A 26,405-nucleotide genomic window follows, 5' to 3' on the forward strand; every position below is an offset into this window, starting at 1 on the left:
CTGTTTGAGGCTTTTGCTGATAGTGAAACCATCTGAGTAGAACATTCAACCAGAAAAATAGTAATTTATGTTTAGAATTATAAGCATCTTTTTTGGCCAAAGTCTTGCCCCTCCTGCTATCTCCGAGACCCACATGTTCAGTGCCAACCCACTGACCGCAGGGAATGGCTGCTGGTTTACTCTCTCCTGACATGAATGAGAATCTTGATGACATGTGTTTGCTTCACTCAGAGTGCATGTGACCTTAAGTGACTCCCATTTATTTCAGCTGGGCAGAAAGGCCAAAGACATTTGTTTCTGTTTTGCACTTTGTTCCAGTATAACTAAATAGACAGTGAGAGTCATTTTGTGCCACTGCTTGGGGTGGAGGGTTTCTCTAATGGGTGGCAGGATGAGATGGTCTGAGGTTGGGGGAAATTTGGCCAGACTTGGCAGCCCCTGGGAGAAGTCCTAATGTCTGGTAGTAGCAGGCTTGAGCTCTTAGCAAAAGAACAGGCAGAAAGAGCCCGCTGTCATCCTCAGCATGGCAGTGTGATCATTGTCCACCTGGGTACTGGGGCCCAAGGAAGTGCATTGCTGGTCCCCCCACCCCTAGGTGTGCATATAACCACCTCCCCCCCCACCCACAAAGCACAGTTGCCCGTATAATACTGACAGAACAGCATGGACCATACCTTCCTTCCTGGTAGGCCAAGCTCCCCCTGTGGATGGAGAAGACAGGTAAGCAGAGGCTGCTTTAGAAGAGAAGTTCTGGAAGCACAGAGCTTAGTAGGGCTGATGGCTGGGCATGACCATGTGGCTTGCTTGCTTGGCCGCTCACAGCACCCCTGCCATGTCAGTGGGCCAAGCTGAAACACACCAGTGGGATCTCACACCTGTAGCAGCAGCCGCATCGTTACGGAGCCCATCCTCATGCACTAAGGCAGAATTAGCACATGCTTTGAAATCTCAACCAGAAAATTCTCAGTGGCGTCCCCAGGATACAGGCTGGAATTACCAAGGAGAGGTGGACTGAAGAAAATAGTGGCTCATACCTTTTCTCCCTTTGGTCCTATCTTGCCAGGAAGTCCCGGTGGACCCTATACCATCAAGACAAGAAATGAAAGAAAGAAATAAGGACAGGGGGTGAGGGAGGCAGGGCTGGGAGGGAGGCCCTTAGTGCACTGGAATCCTCCAGCAGTTTGGTTCCCTGGGCAGACTCAGGGCTCCAAGGACCCCATGAAGGACCCTCTTGTGTCCTCCAACCCAGTCTCCCTGTCATCTTCTAGCTTTCTCTGAGCTGTGTTTCCAGTGGTGCCATGGTTACAACTAAAGAAATGCTGTTTGCCTAAAGCCAGAGGCCTCACCTCCTCTCTTATCTTTTCAGCGGCTTTCACCAACTTTCCCTGGGGCCCTGATAAGGGGGACATTTTGCTTTGCACACAGGAGCAGTCAACTTAGAAATTCCTGTGCTGGCTCTATGGGCACCAGGTGCAGTGAAAGCCTTCCTTGAGATTAAGAACGTGGGCAATGGTGCATTTTTGTCCCACTGCCCAGCCATGGGAGTGGGGCTGACTCCAGCTCAGGGATTCTAGCACCCACTACACGAAGCTTGGCACACCCGCAGCCAGAATGCAGCTACTTTGTGCTCACAGGGTCTATGAAATGCTCAGCTGACTAACTGCTTTCCAAATTCCCTAGTAGAGCAGAGAGGACATCCATCAACCCCCAGCCGGCCACTACTTCATCCCCAAGATCTGCAGGTGGACACACCTAACGCAAAGCCTGTCTGATTCCTATGAGACTTGTGCAAATACCAAACAGCCCCCTCGGCAGCTCCCACACCTAGCGCATGAGACTCCCTGAGGATCTTTTGAAAATCCCAAAGGCCAGGGCACACCCCGGATCAATTCCATCACAATTGCAAGGAGAGGGACGCAGACATCAGGGATTTTTGAGGCTCCCAGGGGATTCTAATGAATAGATAAGTTTGGGAACCACTGTCTTGGTTTATTCTCCTGTCTGGGGGAAGGGAGGGAAGTAGGGAGAGTTATTTCCTTTCCCTTCTCACTCTTCCCCTTCTCTCCCTCCCCTCCCCCATCTCACCACTTCTTTCAACCTCCCTTTCAACCTTTCCCTCCTCCCTCCTTCTTTCTCTCCCCACTCCTCCTGGTCTGGGCATCCTTGTGTGGAAAGATGGCTTCCTGGGAGGGTGATCTCACCACCCTCCCTCCCCAGCCCCCCAACCCAGGGACCCACTGGGAACTGCACCGGCCCCACCATCTGGCCCTCGGTGCTGCACCCCTTCCCTTCAGAGCTGTGTGGGCGAGCCTGGGTGGATAGTGCAAGGTGCAGGGTATACAAATCCTCAAGGATCAAAGCCTGGGGGGCACCAGTGTTTCCAGAAAGTGTGACTCAGCGGGGCAGGTTCCCTGCTCCTCCAAAGCCTGGGAGCCCAGGTGACAGAGGGCCCCAGGACCGTGCCCAGGCCAGGCAGGATGAGTGAATACTCTTCCATTCCCTCATTTCTTATTATCAGGCCATTGTGCTCTAGCTCAGGGCTTCTCAAGCTGTGATGTGCAGGAAATTCAATAGGGGGTCTTGTTAAAATGCAGATTCTGATAGTAGGGGTGTGTGTGTGAACGGGGTGTGTGTGTGAAGCTCCCAGATGATGCCAATGCATCTGGTCCGCAGATCTCACTTGACTTGGGAACAGCATTTTATGCTGTGTTCTAAGGCAACAGAGGGGGCTACAAATCCAGCCCCTGCCTCCCCAGCTGGGCAGCACATTCTCCACAGGACCCAAAGGGATTGCGCGAGGGTCCAGATGTGCAAGCAGGGTTGGAGAGCTCCTGGTGTGAAGCGAGCAAAGAATCCCCCTTTCGTTCCCACCCCCCGTGGTCCTCACTGCACTGAGACGGGAGGAGTTTGCCAGAGGAAGGAAGGTGGAGACCCACGCAGAGGTGCCTCTCAAGGGGCCGGTCCTGCCTTTCTGCAAACTTCCCAGCCCCTCTGTGGCAGCCTCTGGCCAATACTGGGTCCCAAGTCCTGTTTATATTGCATTTGACAAATGTTTATGGCAAGCTTATGACAACCCGTGACCTGGCGTGAGCTGGGCACAACGTGTGAACAAGACAGGTGATGTCCTTGCTCTCAAGACCGGGGTGGGCCAACCGTCTCTGTTAAGAGGCAGATAGCAGGGGCACCGGGGTGACTCAGTGGGTTAAAGCCCCTGCCTTCAGCTCCGGTCATGATCCCAGGGTCCTGGGATCGAGCCCCACATCGAGCCCCACATCGGGCTCTCTGCTCAGCGGGGAGCCTGCTTCCTCCTCTCTCTCTGCCTGCCTCTCTGCCTGCTTGTGATCTGTCTGTCAAATAGATAAATAAAATCTTAAAAAAAAAAAAAAAGAGGCAGATAGCAAATTTCCTAGACTCTGCCTCGGATACGGTATCTCTGTCACAGCCACTTACCTCTGCCCTGGCGGCACAAAGGCAGCCCGAGACGGTACAACTCTGATTACAAAAACAGACGGCCACCAGACCTGTAGGTCACAGTTGGTCAGTCCTTGCCAGAGAGCTTGTATTTTACAAAGGGAAGACCAAAGAGGCCAAGGACAATAACAAAACCACTAAGAACACTATAACAAGATGAGAAAATGATGCAGTGAATTACAACAAGCCATCGGGAGGGACAGGGATGGGGACGTCTACTCCAGACTGGGTGGTTGAGGAAGGCTCAACCTTTACTTTTACCTTTTATAATCTTTACCTTTAAGGCAAAAATCAGAAGGAAGAACATTCCACACAGCCAGAGCCACAAGCGCAAACACGCTAAGGCTAGAACGAGCTCGACATGCATCAGGACCCAGGAGATGCGCGTCACTCGGGCAATGTTGGTGGTCTGAGCTGATGCAGGAGATACAGGCAGGGTCGTCCGGGGGGCGGGAGGCTCTGGGACCCAGGGTGAGGAGTTTGGTGCTTAGTCTCCCATGATGGGAAGCCACAGGAAGGAAGGAAGGGGTGACGCAGGAAGGGGTGACAGAATTCGGAAGGCACCTGGGCAACTGACTGCTGTTTGTACCCTCTTTCCCCATCCCATGGCAGGCCCTAAGCCCCAGCCAAGGGGTGCTCCTTCTTGATGGACCCCTGCTCCCAGGTAGGCCAGAGGAGCCAGGGTCTGTGAGACAGGGTCTCTGGAGGGTACTCTTGTTTGCCTAGAAAATCCTTTCTCTAACATTGTGCCTGTTCCTCACACTTCCCCTTAGCTTCAGTGGGGAGCGGTGGGCTGCCTGACGGTCGGATCTGGGGGCCCAATGAAGCTCAGAGTAACAAGTTCCCCATCACCTCCACTTTCCCGCACCAAACGCAGGCACTTCTCAGGCTACTGGCAAGGTCACAGGTCAAGGTCAATGGTCACAGAAGGGACAACCCAGTGTCACCACGTGTTTGATGGTAATTCCAGTAACCGTCGCACCCATGTAGGCAGCAGGTCTCTTGGACCCTCACCACCACCAAAATCCGGCGCTGCAGGGGTAATTGTTATCCCCATTGCAGAGAGGAGGCAGTCGAGGCTTTGAGGCCAGAATTCACCCAGAGAGAACACAAATCAATGCGCTATCCACATGGCCCTGGAGCTGGAGGGGAGCTAGAGAAGGAAAAACAGGGGCGACCGCGTGACTCAATCGGTTAAGCGTCTGCCTTCGCCGCAGGTCAAGATCCCAGGGCCCCGCAGAGCAGTGAGCCCTTTTCTCCCTCCGCCGGCCGCTCCCCCTGCTTGTGCTCTCTCTCTCTGACGAATAAACAAATGGATAAAATCTTCTCAAAGAGAGAGAGAAGGAGAAACAGTGCCCACATCACTTTAAAAGTGGCAGCGCCAAGAGACTCTTCCCAGCGGGCTTCCCTGCTCTGAACAGAAGACAGCAGGGGAGGCTCTGGTGGAACGCACCAACCTGGGGGCCAGGCGGCCCAGGGGAGCCGAGCGATCCTTGCACGCATGAGGACGGCGAAGTCTCCAGTTCCAGGATAAGATTCTTCATGTCTGGGGAGAGAAGCTTCCATGCAAAGCAACACATGGTGATAGGTCAGACTTGGGGGACAGAAGAAGGGTAACCACCCTCGACACAGGCCTGCTCCCCAGTCCAGTCCTTAAGGCTGGTGGTTCCCTGACACCCCGAAGGGTGTCCCAAGAAGACCTTCTGGGCCCCAAGTCCCTGTTCTCTCTTGAGACATGCCTGGCTTGCATGGATTATGGAGATAGAATCATCACTTTCGATGGAGTTAGGAAGCTCATTTTCAGGGGCCTTTATCCCATGTCTAGGACAGCACTGTCCCACAGAAATATAAGGCAAGCCACGAGTGCAAGCCACGTATGTAGTTTTAAATGTTCTGGTAGCCACATAAGAAAGGTAAAAAGAAAGAAGTGAAATTAATTTCAATAATATATTTAACCCAGGATGCCCCAAATAATATCATTATTATCAACATATTCGATATTTAAAAACTACTAATGAGTCATTTTACATTCTTTTTTCATACTAAGTCTTCAAAATTCAGTGTGTATTATATACAGACAGCACATCCCAACAGGAACGAACTGCATTAAGAGTGTTTAAGTCACGTATGGCTAGTGGCTCCTGACTGGGCAGTACAGATCTTAGAATTTCTGGAAAAATTTGAGAATCCCACGTCCTTAGGACATCCTGGCCCGCTGTCTTCTAGCCCATCTTCCCAAATCCTGCTCTTTCCCTCTTCCCAAATTCTGTTCCCTCTCACACCTCAGTATGGCTGTGGAGGGACCATTTCCCACGTCCCCTCACAGAAACAGCCCACATTCAATACGGGCGGTGGAAGGGAATTTCATAAGCCCTCGGGAAGAAAGGAGAAATTCCGTCTCTGAGCAGCTGAAGGGAGCCTCAAAAGTTCTAAATTTACCTCATTGCTCTCAGGAAGACAGGACACGGTGCCAAATCCAATTTCCCGCTGAGGAGAATCTCCCTCCATAACGTACTTAAGACAGCGGGAGGAGGGACGCACACCAGAAGCTGCAAAATGCCCATCCTAGGGGTCAGCCTGCGCGAGAGTGACGGGCTGGATCCCTCGGCAATTCCCTGGAGGCCGCTCACCTCGCGTGGGGGGACGGGAGGGGCTGTGCAGCGGGCACTAGGGAGCCTGCATTTCTGTTTCCTCACGAGTCCTAAGGTACTCACCAGACTTCGGCCCCCTCTGAGGAAAGGTGGCGGGAAGAGTGGTGGGGGAGGGGGCGTCAGGAGGCAGCATGCTCTGTGGCCACCACGCTTCTTCGGGTCCAGGCCGGGAAGAGCTGCGCGGAGAAAACTGCTGCTCATTAGTGTGGGGGCACGGCTGGGGCCTCTGTCATGCCCACGGGACCCTGGGGAGACCCAGGGGGACACGCCCGATTTCCGAATCTGATTTCTAACCCGCTAGCGGTGAGCATACCTTCTGTTGGCTGCTTGATGGAACCCTCCCCAGCCTTCGCTGAATGGGGGTGGTTAATAAACAAGCAGATGGTATGGACCCTGTGACCATTAGAAGCTTGCTTCTCCCTCTTCAGGACGGACTTGTCATTTTGTAGATGTGACAAGGAAGGCAGAGTTCAGACTCATGATGCACTTCTAACAGCTGAGGAGAAGGAAGTGCTTGGTAATTATCTCGACAGTGGGCTCAGGGGGAATTGGTCAGGGAGCCGGCTGCCAGGGCCTGAGGTGCCGTTGATTGTAAGAGACCCGGAGCCCTGACTTAAAACATCTCTTTGACTCTAGACACACACAGTTGGTGTCACATGCGGACCAAAGAGTTTACAGTCTAGTGACTCAATACGTGGGTGTGTGGAGATGAGAGGAAGGCCCTGGACCCTGGGAGCTTTATGAAACGTGGGGTCTTGCCCTTGTTCAATGCTACTGTACGCTCAGTGTTGAAGTATACCTTACAGAGGGGATGCGGGCTATGAGCCTACGGCCCAACAGACTCCTGCGAAGGAACACAGCCTGGAAACACATCCCCAGATCAAAACACACAATCACTCCCCAGCATCCACAAGCCCCATCGGCTCCTGCCTGATCTCTGCGCTCCTCCCTCTTCAGCGTCCTGACTTCTAACCCCAGCGAGTCACTGCATCTACTCTGGAACTTTCTATAAAGGGAATCAGACAATATGAACTCCTGTGTTTGGTTTCTTTTGCTCAACATAGCAGTTGCGGGGGTCATTCGTTTGCTGCTTGTGGCTGTTGATGCGGACTAGAGTTCCATCGTGTGACTACACCACAATCTACTTATCCAGTCCACAGCTGCCGAACATCTGGTTGGTAGCTGCTACATACCCCACCAGAATGGCTAAACTGAAAATGACAGAAAATAACAAATGTTGGCAAGACTGTGGAACAAACAGAACTCATACATTGGCCAAGGGGGGTGTAAGTTGGTTCAACCTCCTTGGAAAACTGCTTGGTATTGTCTCCTGGATACAGGCATCCCCGACAGCCCAGCAATGTCACTCCTAGGTATTTACCAACAGACAAGTGGATATATGTTCACTGAAACACATGTGCTAGAATATTCACAGCAGTAATGCCCATAATCGCCACCAGCTGTCACCTTACAGTTCCCAGTTTGGGTCTCACGATGGTACCCTCACCTCTACCCCTTCATCAAACCTCTGGTCTCACAGAAACAGGCAGGTCACTTTACCACATTCCTCTCGGCCCTGAACCCAGTTTCAGTCTGATCTCTTTGGGGCCCATGCTTGCCTCCTGGTTTTCACCCTGGTTTCCAGGACCTGGCTATGGACATGAGGCAGCTGGTGAGTGGTCCTCAGGAATGGCTGCTCCGTGCACCCCCCCACACACTCACTCTCCAGTGGAGGAGCATTCCACAAGCCTGTGCCAGTGGTCCTCGGCTCTCCCCACTCCAGGGCCTCCTTTTGTAAGAAATATTTGGTGAAGACCCTTTCGTTATCCTGAAATGAAATTCATAAAAACAAACAAACACACACACACAATTTAAACAATCAATACAGTCTTGCAGCAGCCAGGGGTGGGGGTGGCGTGGCCGGGCCAGGGAAGCAGTGAGGACAAAAAGGAAGGGACGGATGCAGACGTTACTGAGGAGGAAGAAACAGAAGGCGGGGCAGTGTGCCACAGGAGCACAAGAGGAGGGAGAATCAAGGATGGTTTCGAGGTTGCGGGGACCTGGGACCACAGTGATCAGAGTAGGAGATGGAAAGTCAGAGGAGGCACTGGTTTGTGGGGAAAGCTGTCAAATTTGGTGTTAGACATTTGTTCATTGAATCACATGCTTTGCCAGGCCTCGACCAGGCTGTGGTGGGCGGTGGGGAGTGGTGCAGAAAGATGCCTGATTGGTGCTCCTGACCCGCAGACAGCAAGGCCTGTGGAGTTGGAATGGCTGCCAAGGCCCCTCTGCTCATATTGCACTCATCCCCTGCACCCAGACCTAGCCTAATCCTGGAGACTCTTACTCATTCATCAAGAACTGTCAGGGGCTGCCTCCACCAGGAAGCTTTCCTTGACTTCCCAGGCCAAGGTTGAGAGTCCTGCCATGTTTTTCTCTGGGTTTACCCCCATGTTCACTCTTACCTGTGGGATGAAACAATTTCCTTGTCTCTCCCTCACTACACTGCTTTCTGGGAGGATGGGAGCTAGTGTTTAATTCCCAGTTTCTAGCACAGTACCCGACATACACTAGGTATTCCACAAATGCTTGCTGAATTCATAATAAAAATAAATAAGTTTTACATTTATTTTTTAATTTTTAAAATATTTTATATTTTTAGTATTTTATATTTCATAAATATAAAAATAAATTTTTCAAAAACCTAAATACTTACTACATGCTTGCTTAAGCACCACAGAAGTGCTTCACACATATAAATTCACCGACTCCTCAGAACAACCCTGAGAGTTAATGCTATTGTCATCATCCCCACTTTACAGATCAGTTAACTGAGGCCAGGAGGTGAGGCAACTTGCCCAAGGTCATACAACTGGCAGCCTGTTTCTAGAGTTCTTCCTTTTGATCTTCACACTCTTCCACGTGTGGGTGGAAATACAAGGCAGGAGCTTGGAAGAAGGGAAGGGGCTCCCATAACAATTACCTGAAATATATAGTATCGAGGGCTTCCAACCCAACACCATCAGGAGGACACGAGTAGTTGCACAAAACTGGCCCTACTGGCTCATTGTGAGGGAGGACGCATCCCAGGCGACTGTGCGGCATCTCGTAAGAAGGTGTTACAAAGGATTTGTCCTGGGAGTTGGGCATTCACTAGGTGATGCTGGGAGAGACTCTCGAGGAAGCCAAGTCTGGCTTTGCTCTGGACTGGGTGCAGTTGGGAAGTAAGAGTTAGTATGTAACTACCTTGATTCTTATCCAGAAGAAGAGAAGAGCAGCGGGAGACCGAAGCTGTGGGTAGTAAAGCAGCAGTATTCACTCATATTAGCAAGGACGAAGGGATCGCTGGCCGTTTTTCTGGTTGGATGGTGGTCTTTTGTGCCTGATACAGTGACACAGTGGCCTTGCTTTTAACTTGAGTCATCACCGTCCCAGACTGGCCTTTATCTGATGCTGTTCTATGAAACGGCTTTCATTCAACAAAACACCATGGCCTAGTGGTGAGTGGCAGATCCGTTCTATCTATCACGGGCTGCTTTCTCTCTCTTAGGGGGAAAAATACAACAGCTACATTGTTATAAAACTTGACATCAATGCCAACCACACTCCTCTTCAAATTCTTTCAAGTGTTTTTCCTGGAGTGTTGAGAAAGCTGGGACGGGCAGCTTCCATTGCGCATCCCTGCCCTGGGCGGGTGGTGAAGGTGGCCAGAACCCCCTCAACGGCCCCCAGCAGTACTTTCTCCTTTGCTGCTCTTTGGCCTCAGCAGACAGCTAAGGGCTGAGGCTGCCATTCTCTGCAAAGCCTCCGCCCGCCAGGAGCACCTGGGAGGCTGGTATTTTCTACATGGCTAATGGGCCCCGTTGATCTTTCCAGACCATATATGGCCTCCCTTTACCCCACATTCTCTGTGGTCTTCCACGGATGAGAGACTCTGAATCATTTAAAGCCATTCTGTTCTTTCTTCCTGGAAATGGGAGAACTCTTCGGTGAGCACAAATTATCCGTTGCTTTTCCCACCGAGGCATCTGCATTGGTCACCTCTCCCCATCCCTCCTCGCCCTGTCCCCCTTGACCTTGACTTCACTTTCAGCAGGTGAAGAGCATCTATTTCTGCCCACCACCCTCCCGACTCCCTGGAGATGTTTGTTTTTAGCACAGACTAGTTTATTTACGGCTCATTCCGGCTCAGAGTATTTCCATCAGGTGGATGTGTTCGGGAACAGCTCCCGTCAACTAAGCCAGGACTTCACATGTCTATTTTGGTGTCATCCGAGTGGCCTGCAGGTCTCACTCAGGACTAGGCTGCCTCCATGGAATCATGTCTAAGCCCAGGGTCCAGCTTGGAAAAGACCCAGTGAGCTCTGTGGTGATGGAAACAACCACATATGCGTGAACACGGGGCCGGCAGGAGCCTGGGTGTGCCGCGTGGCTCAGGCCCAGGCAGCTGCCTTGGAAATGCCAACTCCCAAGGAATTTCAGGACCACTTGCCCTCACTTAAAGACACTGAATTCATACTGCATGTGACCGCTGCAGCGCCCGTTCCTGGGGAGAAATAAGGCTGGGTCTAACGCAGACCTGTGGTGTGTTGGATTTTTGTTTTCGTTTCTGTTTTGTCTACCATGGTAGATGCCACCTTTGCCATTTGCCCTCAATACCCACTTGACTCTGGGGCACTTGGAAAGTGTGGTTCACTTGCACTTACTCCTGGAAATACAGGGACTTGGATCAAAGAGTATGAGTCTGGGGACAAGTGACCCTGTGACCAGTCACGACTCATTTCTGAGACACAGGTTCCTTACCTACACCGCAAGGAGTTTGGCCCAAACCATCTCCACATTCTGTTTCCGTGCATACAACACCAGGATCACCACTCCGTCTGCCTGCACCTCCCACTCACGAGACCAGCACCCCCATAGTGCATGAGAGACAGCCTTTCTGTTTCTGCCTCCCGTTTTTGCATTACCCACACCCTGCCCAATCAAGCAAATGTGTGTGGAGAAGCCACCAAAGTCACCTAAGCCTCTTGCCTTTGCAGGGTAGGAAAATTCTAGGGGCGGCCATATGCTAACCACTCTGCACTTTGTCCCAAAGTTGGGGGAGTGCCCAACTTCTTCCTTCTGGCTCCTCCCGCTCTGGGGCCTTTCCCTCCCTGTTGGAACTTGCACCAGAAGGATGAGAGGAGAGAAGAGGTGAAGGGCACATGCTCCAAGTGGCACCGAGTGTCCTGACCATGAGCCGGATGTCTCAGCTGCAGTGAAGTTCTCAAGATAACTGGCTTTAGTTTGCCCGAACTTTTTCCTGATTCACTGATTCCAGAGAAGGCTACACCCTACCAAACCTTTCCTCCAACCCCCACTCACGTATCCCACACACCTTGAAAAGCAAATTCTGATTCTAAAAGTTGAAGGTACTTGAACGTCTCTGAAAGACCACGGTAAGCATTTGCCCTCTTGCAAGTGGGCCCTGTGTGGGCATGGGGAGCAGGTGAAGGCACAGCCTGCAAAGGAGATGATCTGGCAGTTTGGTGGCGACTGTCTCTGGAGCAGTAGCCACGTGACCCAAGCCATCAGCCTGGAGAATAATGGACAATGTCTCAGCCACCCAATACCATGGCTGGCCCAGACCACAGTATGTGATGTTACTTCAACGCCAAAGCAGCAGCAGCTGCAACCTCAAGGTTAAGGTCACAAGAGAGGCACACACAAATGCACACACGTGGGTGTGTAGATCAAGGTCCCCACCAACTCCACCATCGGACCCCTTTATGAGCAATTCCAGCAGTGGTCGAGAAGTTTAAGACTTTAAGAAGGCTAAAAGCAGGGGCGCCTGGGTGGCTCAGTGGTTTAAGCTGCTGCCTTCAGCTCAGGTCATGATCTCGGGGTCCTGGGATCGAGTCCCGCGTCGGGCTCTCTGCTTGGCGGGGAGCCTGCTTCCTCCTCTCTCTCTCTCTCTCTCTCTGCCTGCCTCTCTCCCTACTTGTGATCTCTATCTGTCAAATAAATAAATAAAATTAAAAAAAAAAAAAAGAAGGCTAAAAGCACCCAGAGCAAGCCTGTTTCTCAAGCTTTTTTTCTAAAACCATGCACACATCACATATGCAGGCATACAACACACACACACACACACACATACACACACACACACATACACACACACACACACACACACACACACAACTCACCCGAGCAGCAAGCTGAGGAAAGGAGCAGTCCTGAGACGGTGAGCAGGTGAGTGAGGCTGAGTGATAGACCGGTCATTGTGGGCAAGGCCCAAGGAGGGACTGGCCAGGGAACACACGCTGGCGCTGGCGACAGGCTGAGATTTGTCACGCCTCTGAGCACTCCCAGCTGGGCATTTGGGGTGGGAGTCAGCCAATCCCTGCTTTGGTGTTGCTTCTGGCCCAGATGCCAGGGGTCCAGAGGCCAGTCCTCGGCTCCCGGACGCAGGAACAGGTAGGCAGGGCTCCGGCTTCACAAGAGGGTGCACTGGTGGTGTGGGGGAGGAGGGACCCTAGGGGGAGGAAGAGTGCCCCCGTCCCAGGGAAGGAGGTGAGGTTGGGAGCCCAGAATCCTGATCATCCCTGCCAGCCAAGAGGAAATGGGAGTGTCATCCGTCTAAAAGGCTGCTTTTCATTTAGCCAGAAACTGCCCCTGTCAATACTGTTCTGGCAAGCCTCAAAGTCTACCCCCACTGCGACTGCTCTGGGGGAATCTGCCCTCCCCTACTTCAGGGAAGACCTCTGGTATCAGGGTCTTGGCTCACATCATGTCTGTGCCAAGGTGCTGCCAGCAAGCTAAACTTAACTTTTAAAATTATACAAATTTCAAATACATATATTTGAAATTTGGATTTCATATAAATGATACCTTATATTATATACATAAATACATTATTATATTAATAATATAATTATTTTAATGTATAATTAAGATATATTAATATAGAAATATAGAAATAATATAATTCTATTTAATATATAATCAATATATATTTATATATGTCTATAATATATATTATAGACATATATAATTTCAAAAGGGCTGGTGGAGTAAACATTTTTAGATGAAGCCGGTGTGTAAAATAATAAAGTGGCATGGACCAGATACATGTGGAATCTGTCTGATAACTTTATAGGCATACCCAGTGCACAAGCATGCACACACGCGTGCACACACACACACACACACAGTTCTAGTAAAAATCATAAGCTTCTGCAGGAGTCAAAAGACTTTTTCTGGAAAGGGCCAAGTAGCAAATATTTTAGGCTCTGTGGGCTGCATGGTCTCTGATACAACATAACTCTACTATTATATATGAAAGCAACCAAAGACAATAAAGGCATGTGGTTGGGTCTACTAAATTTGTACTTACAAAAACAGGAAGCAGGTTGGATTTGGCCTGCAGACTGTAGGTGGCAAGCCCCTGAGCTACAGTCTTCAGAAGAAAGGATATTCCTTGTGTGCATTCATTCGTTTACTGTTTCATTCATTCAGAAGCACACAGTGAATGTCAGATACATGCAAGACTCAATGACTAGACAGTTCCTGTCCTTCCGTGTCATGGAAAGAATATAGGCCCCTGGAGTCAGACAAATCCAGGCTGGAGCTACCCAGGCTGCCACTTACTAGGTCCATAACCTTGAGGACGTTTTTCACTCTCTCTCAGCCTCAATTTTCTTTTTCTTTTCTTGTTTATTTTTTTTAATTTTATTTATTTATTTGAGAGAGAGAATGAGGGAGAGAAAGCAGAGGTTGGGAGCAAGGGGAAGGGACAGAGGCAGACGGAGAAGCAGGCTCCCCATTGAGCAAGGACTCTGACATGGGGCTCAGTCACAGGACCCCGGGATCATGACCTGAGCAGAAGGCAGATGCCTAACTGACTGAGACACCTAGGTGCCCATCAGTCTTCTTATCTGTAAAATGGATAAAGCAAAACCCACTTTAGTAGTTTATTGTGAGGATGAGAGCTAAGGATTTCAGAGTTCCTGGAATAGAATAGGGGCTCTTTAATCAACATTTTCAGAGATAACTACTTTGCATTAAAAAGCAAAAAGAGAAGTGGCTAACAGGGGGCTGGGGATGTCTGGAGGGCTTTAGAGCCGGAAGTGATGGGTACCAATTGGAGGAGGGCTATAAGTGAAAAATCAGAGAAAGCTTCCTGGAAGAAGTGAGCTGAACTTTGAAAGCAGAGAAGATTTGTTGGTACCAAGATGAAAGGAGTAAGGGAGGAAAGGGTTTAGGCTTTGTTCCTTCTCTGGAGCATTTCCCTCTGTTCTCAGAAACACAGAGCCTAAGACATCAGAGAACGCATGGAGGGCGTGGAGTGCTCAGTCGTAAATCCCAGACTGTTGTGGAAATATCAGAGGCATCACACATACCCAAATGCCCCTGTGCTGGGTCATATTCCCACAGTGCTTCATCTTTCAAATCCCATTCAAAAACCCTTAGAGATGGAAGTTTTGCCACTTTTTAGTATCAAAGGCATTTCCTTTTTACCATTCAATGTCAAACTGTTTCTAAAATGGTTTACACATGTAAACCACTCAGCAGCACTTTGATTATTGTAAAAACGAAGGAGACTGGCCTAGATGGTCCTTGAGGTCCTGTCCAGTCTGCTACTGTTCAAATCTCTATTTTGAACCTGATGACTCAGGCCCACGAATGTCTCTTTCTGTCTCTTCCATGTTGCTCTCCTCCTACAACTCTCTTTGTTGTCTCATTCTTTCTCTCTATGTCTCTGACTCCGTCTCATTCTTTGTCTTTATGTCTCTGACTCTGTCTCATTCTCTATCTCTGTCTGAGTCTCCTAGAATCAAATGCCTAGATGTACGCTCGACTCCTGTTATCTGGTCTGCAGCCAAGCATGCCAGCCTAGGATTCGGAATCCTGGCCTCCAACCCTGGCGTGGCTAGTAACTTGCTGTGTGACCTTAAACAACTCATTTCCCCTCTGGGCCTTGGTTTCCCCAAATATAAAATGAAAGCAATTGGCCCAGATGAGCTCTAAGCCCTTTCCAGCCAGTCTCTGAAGGGCTATGATTTCTGAGACTTAAATGGTCCTTCATAGGGCTCTGGACAGGAATGGAAGATCGTTCTTTCCCCTTCTCCCCCAGTGAGCCATCCTGTGCCCTCGAGGCAGCCGGCCTGCCGAGTTCCCTCTGGTTCCTTGGCCCAGGCACCAGCTCACCCCAGCAGAATGGCCTGCAAAATCAAATTCATAAAAAAGGTTTCCGGGGCCTTCCTGTAGCTGTCAGCAGGTGTCATATTCACAGTATTTTGTCTTAATTGCAGCTCTGGTATTTATCAACCAGGCCAGAAGTCCCCTTCTGGAATGCTGCCTCCCTGGGCGCCAATCCAGAAGTTCTTGTCCCACTGCTGCCACATGCAGGCCTGTTCCCTGCTGTCCTGGACCAGAGCAGAGTCCTCTGTGTCTCTCACCCCTGCTGCACAGAGAGATCCTGAAGTCTGGATAACTCAGCATCCTCCCCAAGGACCCAGAGTCCCTGTGGGAGGCAAAAACTCTTGAATGTTTAAAGGCACAGCCTAGGATCCCACCAGCCCCAAAGTAGCCCAAGTCTGCTGTCCCATCCCCAAACCCGGGTAGGCAGAGAAATAGACTGGACAATATGGGTTCTATCTTTCCATGGACAAAGACTCTGTCCTTGACCAAACTTTGTTCAGGTTCTTAACAAGGCCTTGAACTTGGGTTTCTGTGTCTGTCCTTAAAGAGTTTAGTTTTAGCAAGAATCCAGCAAAGTCCATTGAGAATGAATCCCCACCCTTGACACCTGATCAAGTTCCTCAATCCCCTACCCTTGATATCTTAGCACCCTGGCCTCCCTTCAGCAAGAATTCTCTTAACTGGCTTTAGCAAGAATCCCCCTAGCCCTGATGTTTCCTCTTAGGAATTTTCTATCCACCAACCCCCTCCCCCAAATAGCTCCTTGGCTATAAATCCCCACTTGTTCCTACTGCATTTAGAATTGAGTCCAATGTCTTTCCCATCAAAGGGAAGAGAAGGGAGGCTGGCTCTCCATCTGGGGCAACAGTCTTGAACAGAGTCTTCCTTACCATCTTAACAAGTAAACACCTCCAGGAGAGCCCCAGAACACATTCTGCTCCATTTGTCAAACACTTCCTTTGTGCCAAGTCCTTGCTATGGATTTGGCAATGGATATATTGCTATGGATATAGAGATGAATATAGATAATGGATATAAAAATGAACAAGCCCAAGGTCTAGCCTCTGGAGGTCGAAGAGTTTTCAACCTATCTGCTAATGGGAACTGATCGGTAGAGATTTCCTGGAACACTGTGTTAAGAAGGACTCTGAGGAAAGAGGGTCATGACTTACAGTGTTGGCCTCCCTGAGATCAGAGGAAGGCATGACAGCTGTGCTACATATCCGTAGACCCTGGTTTAGCAACATCCTCATCATGAAACAAGGACAGCCTTGCACTTCTGTGTACCACTGCATTTCATCCTCGAAGCAGCACTATTCTATTTTATAGAGAAAAGAACTCTTGGACCGTCACTGGGCCCAGGCCACACAGAGCGTACAGAATTGGAGTCAGAGTTCAAAAGGGATCTTGCACACAGCCCCGTGAGAAGGTGTCCTCTTGTTGGCCAACTCCCCCAGTCCTTGAGGGATGGCTCTCCATGCAGATGCCTCCTGCCCCACCTGCTTCTCTCACTGCTCCCGTGGCAGAGCAGGGCAGTTTCCCTCCAACCTGGCCCTACCCTGGCTAGCAGGCTCGCTTGGCTCCTAACTCCCCACCACTGACTTCACATCTAGGACCTCCTCAGAGTTGGGGCTGTGCAGAGAAGGTTCGCACTCCCCCAGATGTGGGCTCCTCCTTCAAGAGGCCAGAGCTGTCTCTGAGAGGTGGCTGTACTTCCCAGGCCCCTGGAGTGTGAAGAGCTGGGGGCACAGGACCGTGACCGTGCTTACAAATGGTTCTGCCCAAGTGCAGAGGACTCAAACCTTAGAGGACGGTGGAGGCACGCATGGAAGGCACCGGCATCCCCGAATGCCAGCATGGAGGTGAGCTGCCCCCAACCACGCACACTGGACTCTTAGGTGAGCATAAAATAAATTTTGATTAGATGATGTCACCACAATGCTGGTGCTTGTTCATTACAGCAGATAACTTTACACCAACAATGGGACCTGTTCTGTGAGCATTCACTATCCTTCTTTGATTCCCATATCAACCATACAAAATAGTAGTATCATCCTCATTTAAGGGTGCACGCATGGTCATTCACAGCCAGTAGGCAGTAGGCCAGGCCTGGATCCAGATGTCTGACACTAGAGACTTCTGGAGATTCTGTTAACCAGCACAAAGTGGTGACCTCTCTCCCCAGCTACCAGCCAGACAGAACGAGCAGGGAAGCTCAGAAAAAAAAAATTTTTTTTTCTGGTGTTGTCTCAGCCAGGTGGGCTTGGAGAAGTTTACCAACACCCTGTTCCATGCCTTTCTAATCAAACCTTCCCACTTGGGCCCTAGTTTCCTGGTTTGTAGACTCACATGAATAGACAATCCTAGTTGCCCCCCATCATGGCCACAGAAGCTTCAATGGTATGTGCTAGTGGGCTTCAGTCAAACATCAACCTTTTCTGTTGAATAGTTTAATCTTCAAAGTGAGCAATGAATCTGCAACTCACTTTGAAATCCATGGAGGAGAAGGAGGGGGAGGAGAAGCAGAAGAGGAGGAAGAAGGAGGAGAAGGAGGAAGGGAAGAAGAAGAAGGAGGAAGGGAAGAAGAAGAAGGGGAGACAAAGGGATATGTGATAGAGTAAATACAGCAAAATGATAATAATTGCAGAATCTGTTTGGTGGGTGTATTTGTTTGCTAAGGCTGCCATAACAAAGTACCAGGGTGATTTAGCCAACAGAAATTTTTTTTCATAGCTCTGGAAGCTAGAAGTCCAAGATTAAGGCGTTGGGAAGTTTGGTTCCTTTGGAAGCCTCTCCCCTTGGCTGGCAGATGGCCACCTCCTTCTAGCTATGTCCTCACATGGCCTGTCTTCCGTCTGAGCATCCCTGGTGTCTCTAGGTATCCAAATCTCCTCTTAAGGGCACCAGTCAGATCAGATTAGGGCCCACCCTTGTGGCCTCATTTAACCTTAGTCACCTCACTTAAAAGCCCAAACTCCAAATACAGGCACATTCTGAGATCCTGGGGTTTAGGGCCTCAACATATGAATCTGGGGGGGGGGTATACAATTCAGCCCAAAATGTGGGCATTTTGGCATTTCCTGGACAATTTTTCCCACTCATTTCAATGTTTGAAATTTTTCATAATAAAAAAGAATAAAAAATTTTTAGGAAATGAAGAACCAGAAGATACCTCCACAAGGGTTAGGACTGGGGGTGGGTCAGAGCTAGGGCACCAGCATCGCCTGGAGAAGCCTGCAGCCACTCATTAGGAGACTTTGAGCAGGGAACCGAATCCCCATGAAGGACATGTTCTCTTCTGCCCCCTCCCCTGCCAGTAAGGACACCTCAAGGAGGAAGGTCTGTCCTAGTTCGGTGGATGCAAGAAAATCTTCTCATATTTGGCATTATTTTGTGGTAAGTCATACATCAAAGGTGACTCCTTGGATTGTGCATAGATTCAAGAGATAACCCAGCCCCCTTTCCTTCCACAAGGGAATTTTTCGACCTTATCTGAAGGAAGGCATCTGTTTTTTTGAGTTCAAGTTCTAATTTGACAAAATGGCATGTGGTAAACAGAATGGAAGGAGGAGACAATGTTATTAGGAGCCAAGAGAACATCAAGAAACCTCCCCAAGACTGGCTGCGCCTTGGCTCTGAATTTGATTATAGTGTCCAGCATGAAGCAGCGAGCACTATTAAATCTTCTGCTACAGTTGATTTCTTGACAGGGAAGGCCAAGTTTGTAGTGTTATTCAGGAGATCTGGCCATAGGTGAGAGACAAAACTCCCCAGTTGCATTGGCCCAACGAGTGGGTTATTTCCAACACCCACTGACAACGCGGTCCAAGTGGAAAGACCCTGTGTTTCTAGCCACTATGTTCCCACGCCTTCATTTTTCCATGGTGACATTCTAGCTCTGTTGACACTTGTGATCCAAAACCACCTGGCTTACTTAGCCCTTTCTCTAGACAACCCCGCCAATCCCTGCCCCCACCGCCTTCGGTATTTGTTGTCTGAGCTTCCACACCAAGTGAGGAGGAGGGAAGAGGGTCGCTCAGAGCCCCCGGCTCCCCCCGGCACAAGAATTTCTACTTATTGGTCTCGCTGGATCACTCAAACCCCTGGATTCCAGAAAGTGGGGGAATCTCAGGCAACCACTTTGGACTCAACTGAGCAATAGGGCTTCTCAAACAAGCTGGGAAGATGAGCCCTTAGGCTTTCCGCAGCACTGTAACTGTGTGACTACCATTCTGAGATCTCAATTTCTATTGCCACTTTAGGTCTAAAAGACTTTTCAAGACAGAAAGATCCCATCCTATGTGCTCCAGATAAGAGGTTCTGTTTTGTGTGCATAAGTGGAATTTTGTTTAATTGTTTAGAATAGGTAATACATTCGTGTGATTCAAAATTCCGAAATGAAAGTAAAGTGAACACACATGAAAACTCTCCTGCTTCTATACCAGTTTCAATTATTTTTTTTTTAAGATTTTTATTTATTTGTCAGAGAGAGATAGATAGCACAAGCAGGGGGGGCAGCAGGCAGACAGAGAAGCAGGTTCCCTGCTGAACAAGGAGTCTGATGTAGGACATGATCCCTGATGTAGGACTCAACCCTGGGATCATGACCGGAGACTAAGATAGACACTTAACCAACCGAGCCACCTGGGCACCCCCGGTTTCTATTATTTATTATTGTTTAGTTTCCTGTGTATTCTTTCAGGAATATTTTATGCATAGACAGATAGGTAGGTATAATATATTCCCCTTCTTCCTCAAAGGGTTGCTTAATTATACGATTATACATATGGTACTCCTTCCTGGTTTCTTCACAGTATTTCTAATTCTGTATTCTCTGCAACTACATAAAATGTATCTACATTCCTTTCTATGGCTGCATAATATTCCTTCATTTGGAAGACATTTTACCTGAAGCAGAAAGGGAGAACATTCTTTAAACCACCTTTACATAGCCTGAAAAATCAATGATCAACATACTCAGTAACAAGCCCAGAACCCCGACTATATGCTAAGCACTAGCCCACATTACCTTAAGTAGTATTAATATTTTCTCCCTTTGACAGATAAGTAAACTGAGGCTCACAGAAGTGCCCAGGTAAGTGACAGAGTCACAATTTGAACCCAGCTCAGTCATCTCCTTGTCTTAGTCGCTCTGCTCTCACACAAATTCCAACTGTTTGTGTAGCCTGAGACACCACTCGTTACTCATTGTATTTGTGTTATTTTAACGTCATAGACAGACTATGGGCTTCTAGTCTTATGAATCTTCTTCTTCACTATAACAGTCCGGTACATAGTAGGAGGTATAGTAAATATTGGTCCTTCTGGTTATGGGAAGTAGATCAAAAATTGTATAGCTCAAGTAATTGTCATAATTAATTTAGAGATGGAGGCAGATTTAAACATACTACTGTTGATAATACAGAGAATCTGAATCAATTCAAGTGGATTTTATTGCCCCATTTGGAAAAATACAAAAAGCACAGTGGCGGCAGATGGGTACGTGGTCAGAAAATTGAACATCTTGGGACACCTGGGTGCCTCAGGTAAGCATCTCCCTTCGGCTCAGGTCATGATCCCAGGGTCCTGGGACCAAGTCCCTTATCCGGCTCTCCGCTCAGCAGGGAGTCTGCTTCTCCCTCTCCCTTTGCCTCTGCTTGTATGCTCTCTCTCTCTCTCTCTCTCTCTCCCCATGTCAAATAGGTAAATAAAATCTTAAAAGGAAGAAAGAAAGAAAAAAGAAAGAAAGAAAGAAAGAAAGAAAGAAAGAAAGAAAGAAAGAAAGAAAGAAAGAATAGAGCACCTTGTCAAATCAGCCACCATTTGCTGGCCTTCTATTTGAAAATTTCATACTTAATAACCTTCCTCTCACTGCCTGGAAGGGCCCACACTGGCAGGCCTGGTGACTTGGCATCCACCGTCCGTTTTGAAAGGGGCAAGACTGTCACTCCACATAAGGCAGATGCCACAAAGACGGAGGGCCCCTTCCCCTGACGGGGATGAATTGGATACAGGAAGTGGCTAGTCTTACCAGCTAGGTTCCACACAGGATTGCACAATTTCCAGAGGGTGGACACTCTCAGGACTGCAGTGGCCTGCAGGGGTTCCCAGGAAGCTCACCTCCATCTGGGGAGGGAGGGCGCCTGTTGTGGACTCTGCCCATCGGCAGGCCTTTCTGCTGAGAAGCCAGTAGGCTGAGACAGTGTCCTCAGGTGTGAGCCAGTGTCCCCCACGGCCAGCAGGGCTAGTGTTGCCCTCGAGGCATGACAGGGCCTGAGTACATACTCCACCGGCTTAGAGCCCCGCCCTCCCATGCTTTCTCCTTTGATTCTCCAACAGCCCCTCAAATTACCTTCCAGTGCATCCCCGTTTACAGGTGAGAAAAACTGGCCCTCACATTCAAGGTCTCCTGGAGCAGGGCTTCTGAGCCCAGACTTGCAATTCCAAAGCCATGCCATGCACTGAGATGTCCCCTCCTCATCCTCTGGCTTTAGATGGGAACTGAGAATTCTGAAACAAACTCTTCAGCTCCATGAGCAATTCTCTCCAGCCTCAACAAAAGCAGATGGGATTATAGTAGAGATGAGGTCTCCTAGGATGGGGCAAGCGGCCTGGATTCCAACCCTCTTACCACCATTTGGAATAATGGTTGCAACCAGTAGCTGAGCTTAGCCATGTTCCAGGTGCAAAGCTCTGTACCTATTAGCTCATTTAGTCCCCACTGCCAGCTAATAAGGTAGGTACCCTCGTTATCCCCATTTTACAGAGGTGGAAACGGAGGAGTTGAGATATCAAACCAACACCATTCAGCTAATGGGTCACAAAGATGTCACTCAAGGCCAGAACTGTCTGAGAGCGAACCCCATGCCCTTTATGCCCACACCATGGATTCTTGAGGGCCAGGGCTCCCAAGAGTAATCTTGCCAAAATCCCTTCACTGTGTAGGTAATTGCATAAATTAGCAAGCAACTCATTAGCCACAAAGTCAGAGAACGTCTCCAGCATTGAAATCTGGTCTACCTTTTCCTTTTATAGAGGAGGAAATGGAGTCTCACAGACAGCAGACAGCTTGTCCAACCCTACACATGTGTCCTAAGAGTTAGTGGCAGGTCCAGAGAAATAACTGCTTCTTGAATTCTACCTCAGGGCCTCAGCACTGCGCTGCAAGGTCTAAGAACATCAGTCAACAGGCAAGTTACCGAAGCCGCCGACGAAACATGCCTGTACCACCTTCTGGTTAGACCCAAACGAGAGAATCTTGGAAGCAGTCACCACCTGGTGCGCTCCTCCAGGGCTTCCCAGCCGAGAAAGTGCAGGCCAGAGCAGCTGACTCTGGTAATTTTTCTGAAGAAAATTAAAAAACCCCAGTTATCCTCACATATTTTGGGGAATTTCTAGGACCCAAACTGACCAGACAGCCATTTCAGCCTTCTACTCCACTTTCTGTGGGCAGACATGGAGCGTGAAGGAGAGCGCCGCCCCAAAGGACACCGCTCTCTCTGGGTCCTCGTGCTCCCTGGACACAGAGGATACTCTTCTTTTCCTCTGTTCGCTTTCCCTACCACGACCTTGCTAATGTGCCAGGAGGGGGAAAGGGCCGTTGTTCTTGCTCGGAGCCCCCCAAATCCTGAACACTAATCTCAACAGGTCAGAATTTGGTTTCTGAATGACTACAGAGAATTGGGAAGCCTTTTGGGAGTAAGTCCGTGAGGTCCACCCCAGTAGGGATGACTGAGAAACTAAACCAGTTCTGTTTGAGTACAAAAGGGCAGCCCAGTTTTAACTTTCAACAGTGATTCGCCTCACAGAAACTTCCTACTGGGGACAAGTTGAAACATTCGAACAAACCCCCAGTCATAGTAAAGTAAGAAAGCCCCAGGCAGATGGACAGGTGTCTGTAGGTAGGATGGCCATCCTCACCGCATCCCGCAACCTCCTGGGTCCCCGAGAAGCCCCATGCTAGGCCTAAGACCTCTGGAAGGTCCCTCCTGGAGCATGTGTCCCCAGAGGGAACTAGTAGCTGTAACAGGAAAGCTCCTGGGGTTTACTCCACACTTCTCAGAAAGATACCAAAAAAGGCCAGGTGATCGATCAGCAGGGTGGGATGAGTGGGGAAAGCAGTAGGGAGGCCTGGGGAGGGAAGGAGACTGTCCAACTCACATTCATGTGTCCTTCTTTGCTTTCCTCTCTTTTTCCAGCCCCAGCTGGTTTAGAGTGCAAAGCCCTCAGCAGCCCTGAGGCCTCTCCTTCAGCTGTTGGCAGCTCCCAACACACGCCTCATGCTTGTGCTTATGTTGGTTGCTGTGGAAACATAAGTGTGGGCTTGAATGGAGCTAAATGCTCCTGGGCTGGGAGATGGACTAGGGCCAGGTGTATTTTTAAAGCCATCTGGGGAAGCCGGTCACCACGAGAAGAGCCTTCTTCGCTGGTCAACGTGTTCCTGCTTTAGGGACTGGTTCACAAATGCAAAACAGAAAATAGCCTTGCCCCTCCTTTTGCTTTAACTCACTGGAGAGTTTAAGCAATAAGTTATTGTGTGGGTTGTATTTAAACTTTTGCCTTTAACACAAAGGCATCTTAGGGGAAATCATGACCTGTTGGCAGGTGCACAGACACTGTGAGGTTCTGGAAATAATGACAGAAATAATGACACCTTACATATCAGGCACTATTTTCAGTACCTTACATTTGTCATTAACCCACTTCATCTCCACAGCTCCTCTCTGAGTTAAACCCTGCTTTTAGCCCCATTTTATCTCTGAGGAAACCGAGGCACAGAAAGGACAATTTGCTTGCTCAATATCACAAAGCTAAGGAAGACACAAGGTTTGAACCCTGGCAGCATGGCATCACAGGCCCTACCTCTAACCACCAGAATATTCTAACTCTACGGTGGTTTGGGGATCAGTAAGTTCTGATTTGGAATTTTGACCTTGGCACGGTGTGACCTCAGCCAAGTGACCACACCTCCCTGAATGTTAGTTTCCTCTTTGGTAAAATGGGGGGTACTACTGGCTTGTGAAATTGCTGTGAAGGTCAGAAGTCATATATGTAAAGAGCCTAGCAAAGGGAAGGTGCTCAGTGCAAGAGAACCGTATAGTACAGCTCTCTTGAGGGAGCAATGGTGGACACAGTTGCTTCCCTGACAGATCCTATAGCATCCATCAGGCCTTATGGGCTTCTGGCTTGTACCATATATACCTGTGACTATGCCAGAAGGCTTCACCAGCCATGCAAGTTGCTTGGGGCAAGCACGTCCCTATAGGAGTTGGTGAGCAAATATCCCAGTTCTCCGTCTCCCTGTCTCAGGAGAACTGAACCCCAGAGGCCCCGAGCACCAATCTGCTCCTGACCTCCCTCCATGCTGACTACCTTCCCTTCCCTGTCTCACCTCCCCATGCCCTACTGGGATCACTGCCTAGATACCCAAATCCTCGTCTCAGGGTCTGCTTTCGGGAGGAATCCAAATGAAGACAGTGTAGATGCCTGCGTCTTTGATTCTGATGCCACTTAAAGAATACTCATGGGACACTTGATCCAGTGAAAAGGTAACTATGGGAGACTGAATAAGCCCCCAGAGAGGTCCAGACTGATCCCTAGAACTTATACATGTTACTTCTATGGCAAAAGGAACTCTGCGGATGTGATTAAATTAAGAAGTTTACGATGGGGGTGATCAACTCAGTGGACCGTAAATGTGATCACAGGTGGTCCTTTAAGAGAGAGCAGAAGGGGGTGACTGGGTGGCTCGGTTGGGTAAGCATATCCTACTCTCCATTATGGCTCAGGTCAGGATCTCAGGGTCGTGAGATCAAGCCCTGCATCCGGCTCTGCACTGGGCATGGGGCCTGCTTAAGATTCTGTCTTTTCCTCTCCCTCTGGCCTTCCCTCTGCTCACACTCTCTCTGTCTCTAGCTCTCTAAATAAAGAAATAAAATCTCTAAAAGAAGAGAGAGAGAGGCAGAAGAAGACTTGACACAGAAGAGGGCAATATGACCCCGGAAGTGAAGCTGCCATGCTACTGGTTTTGAAGACGGAAAAGGGGGCCGGGAACCAAAGATTGCAAGGACCATAGCTTAAAACCAGAAAAGACAAGACATTTTGCCAAAGAGCCCGTGGAGGAAGCACAGCCTTGCCGGCATCTTGAGTTCTGCCAGGTGAAATGATTTCAAATTCTGACCTCCAGAACTGTGAGAGAATAAATGTTTAAGGCACTGTCTTTGGGGTGATTCGTTCCAGTGGCCACAGGAAACTAATATAGTAGCTCCAAGACAAACTTGGGCAGTGATTCTCAATGTGTGGTCCCTGGGCCCGTAGCATCAGCAGGGCCTGGGATCTTAGTAGAAATGCAAACTCTCGGGCCCGACCCAGAGCTACTGACTCTGAAATTCCAGAGGTGGGTCCAGCGGTCTGGGTTTTTCTGAGCCCTCCAGGGGACGCCTGCTGGCTACAGTTCGGTGGTTAACCATGGCTAGCCACTGGACCGCCTGGAGAGCTTTAAACAGTATCAGTGCCTGAGCACCTGTCCCAGAGAGTGATTTAATTGGTTTGTTCAGTCTGGTCACTGGGTTTCTGTCAAACATCCCAAATGATTCGTAGGTCTAGCCAGGGCTGAGAACCAGCGCTATAGTTTGAGAATCGCTGATCTGGAACATCAACTTTCAAATTGAACTTCGCAGAGCTTGGGAATTCTGGAAAAATAACCTGAGACTTCTAAAGAAGGAGGAGGCGGAGTCCAGAACCCAGCAGGGGTTCTAGTCCCACAGGCGAAAAAGTCACATGCCCTGAGAGGGTTAGACAGGTAAATGTAATAAGGAAAGCAGACCAGGTGTAAGACACGGGGGTGCAGTGGGGATCTGAGGAGCTGCGGCTGAGCAACCAGCCGGCACTGTGCTCCAAACAATCCTTGTCACATCCGAATATGGTTGGTGGGTCAGGACGGCCAGGTCACTGGATTTCTCAAGAGGTCGTCGTTGTTTTTTATTAAGAGACATCTGAAACTTTTTTTTTTAATGTTAAATCACTCCATTTTAAATGTTAGCAAACAAGGCAATGAAAAAATTCCTCTTTTTTAAAGCACGACAACATCTACCACATGAA

General features: G+C 49.2%; 1 protein-coding gene across 3 annotated transcripts in view; it reads right to left on the reverse strand.

Annotated features, from left to right (window-relative positions):
- COLQ (collagen like tail subunit of asymmetric acetylcholinesterase) overlaps positions 1-26,405 on the reverse strand; it is a 55,439-nt gene that overhangs the window by 23,324 nt on the left and 5,710 nt on the right. The window contains exons 1-5 of one of the 3 annotated variants that reach the window (XM_046003139.1): positions 12,308-12,383; positions 6,186-6,298; positions 4,929-5,030; positions 1,035-1,079; positions 675-701 (exon numbers count right to left, since the gene is read on the reverse strand). In XM_046003139.1, the coding sequence (XP_045859095.1) occupies positions 675-701; positions 1,035-1,079; positions 4,929-5,030; positions 6,186-6,298; positions 12,308-12,383 (363 nt within the window). Of the gene's footprint in view, positions 1-674; positions 702-1,034; positions 1,080-4,928; positions 5,031-6,185; positions 6,299-12,307; positions 12,384-26,405 lie in introns of those variants that run through there. The other 2 variants (XM_046003138.1, XM_046003140.1) reach the window with 2 other exon arrangements.

Source organism: Meles meles, chromosome 4 (genome assembly GCF_922984935.1).
Source record: "Meles meles chromosome 4, mMelMel3.1 paternal haplotype, whole genome shotgun sequence".
NCBI lineage: Eukaryota > Metazoa > Chordata > Mammalia > Carnivora > Mustelidae > Meles > Meles meles.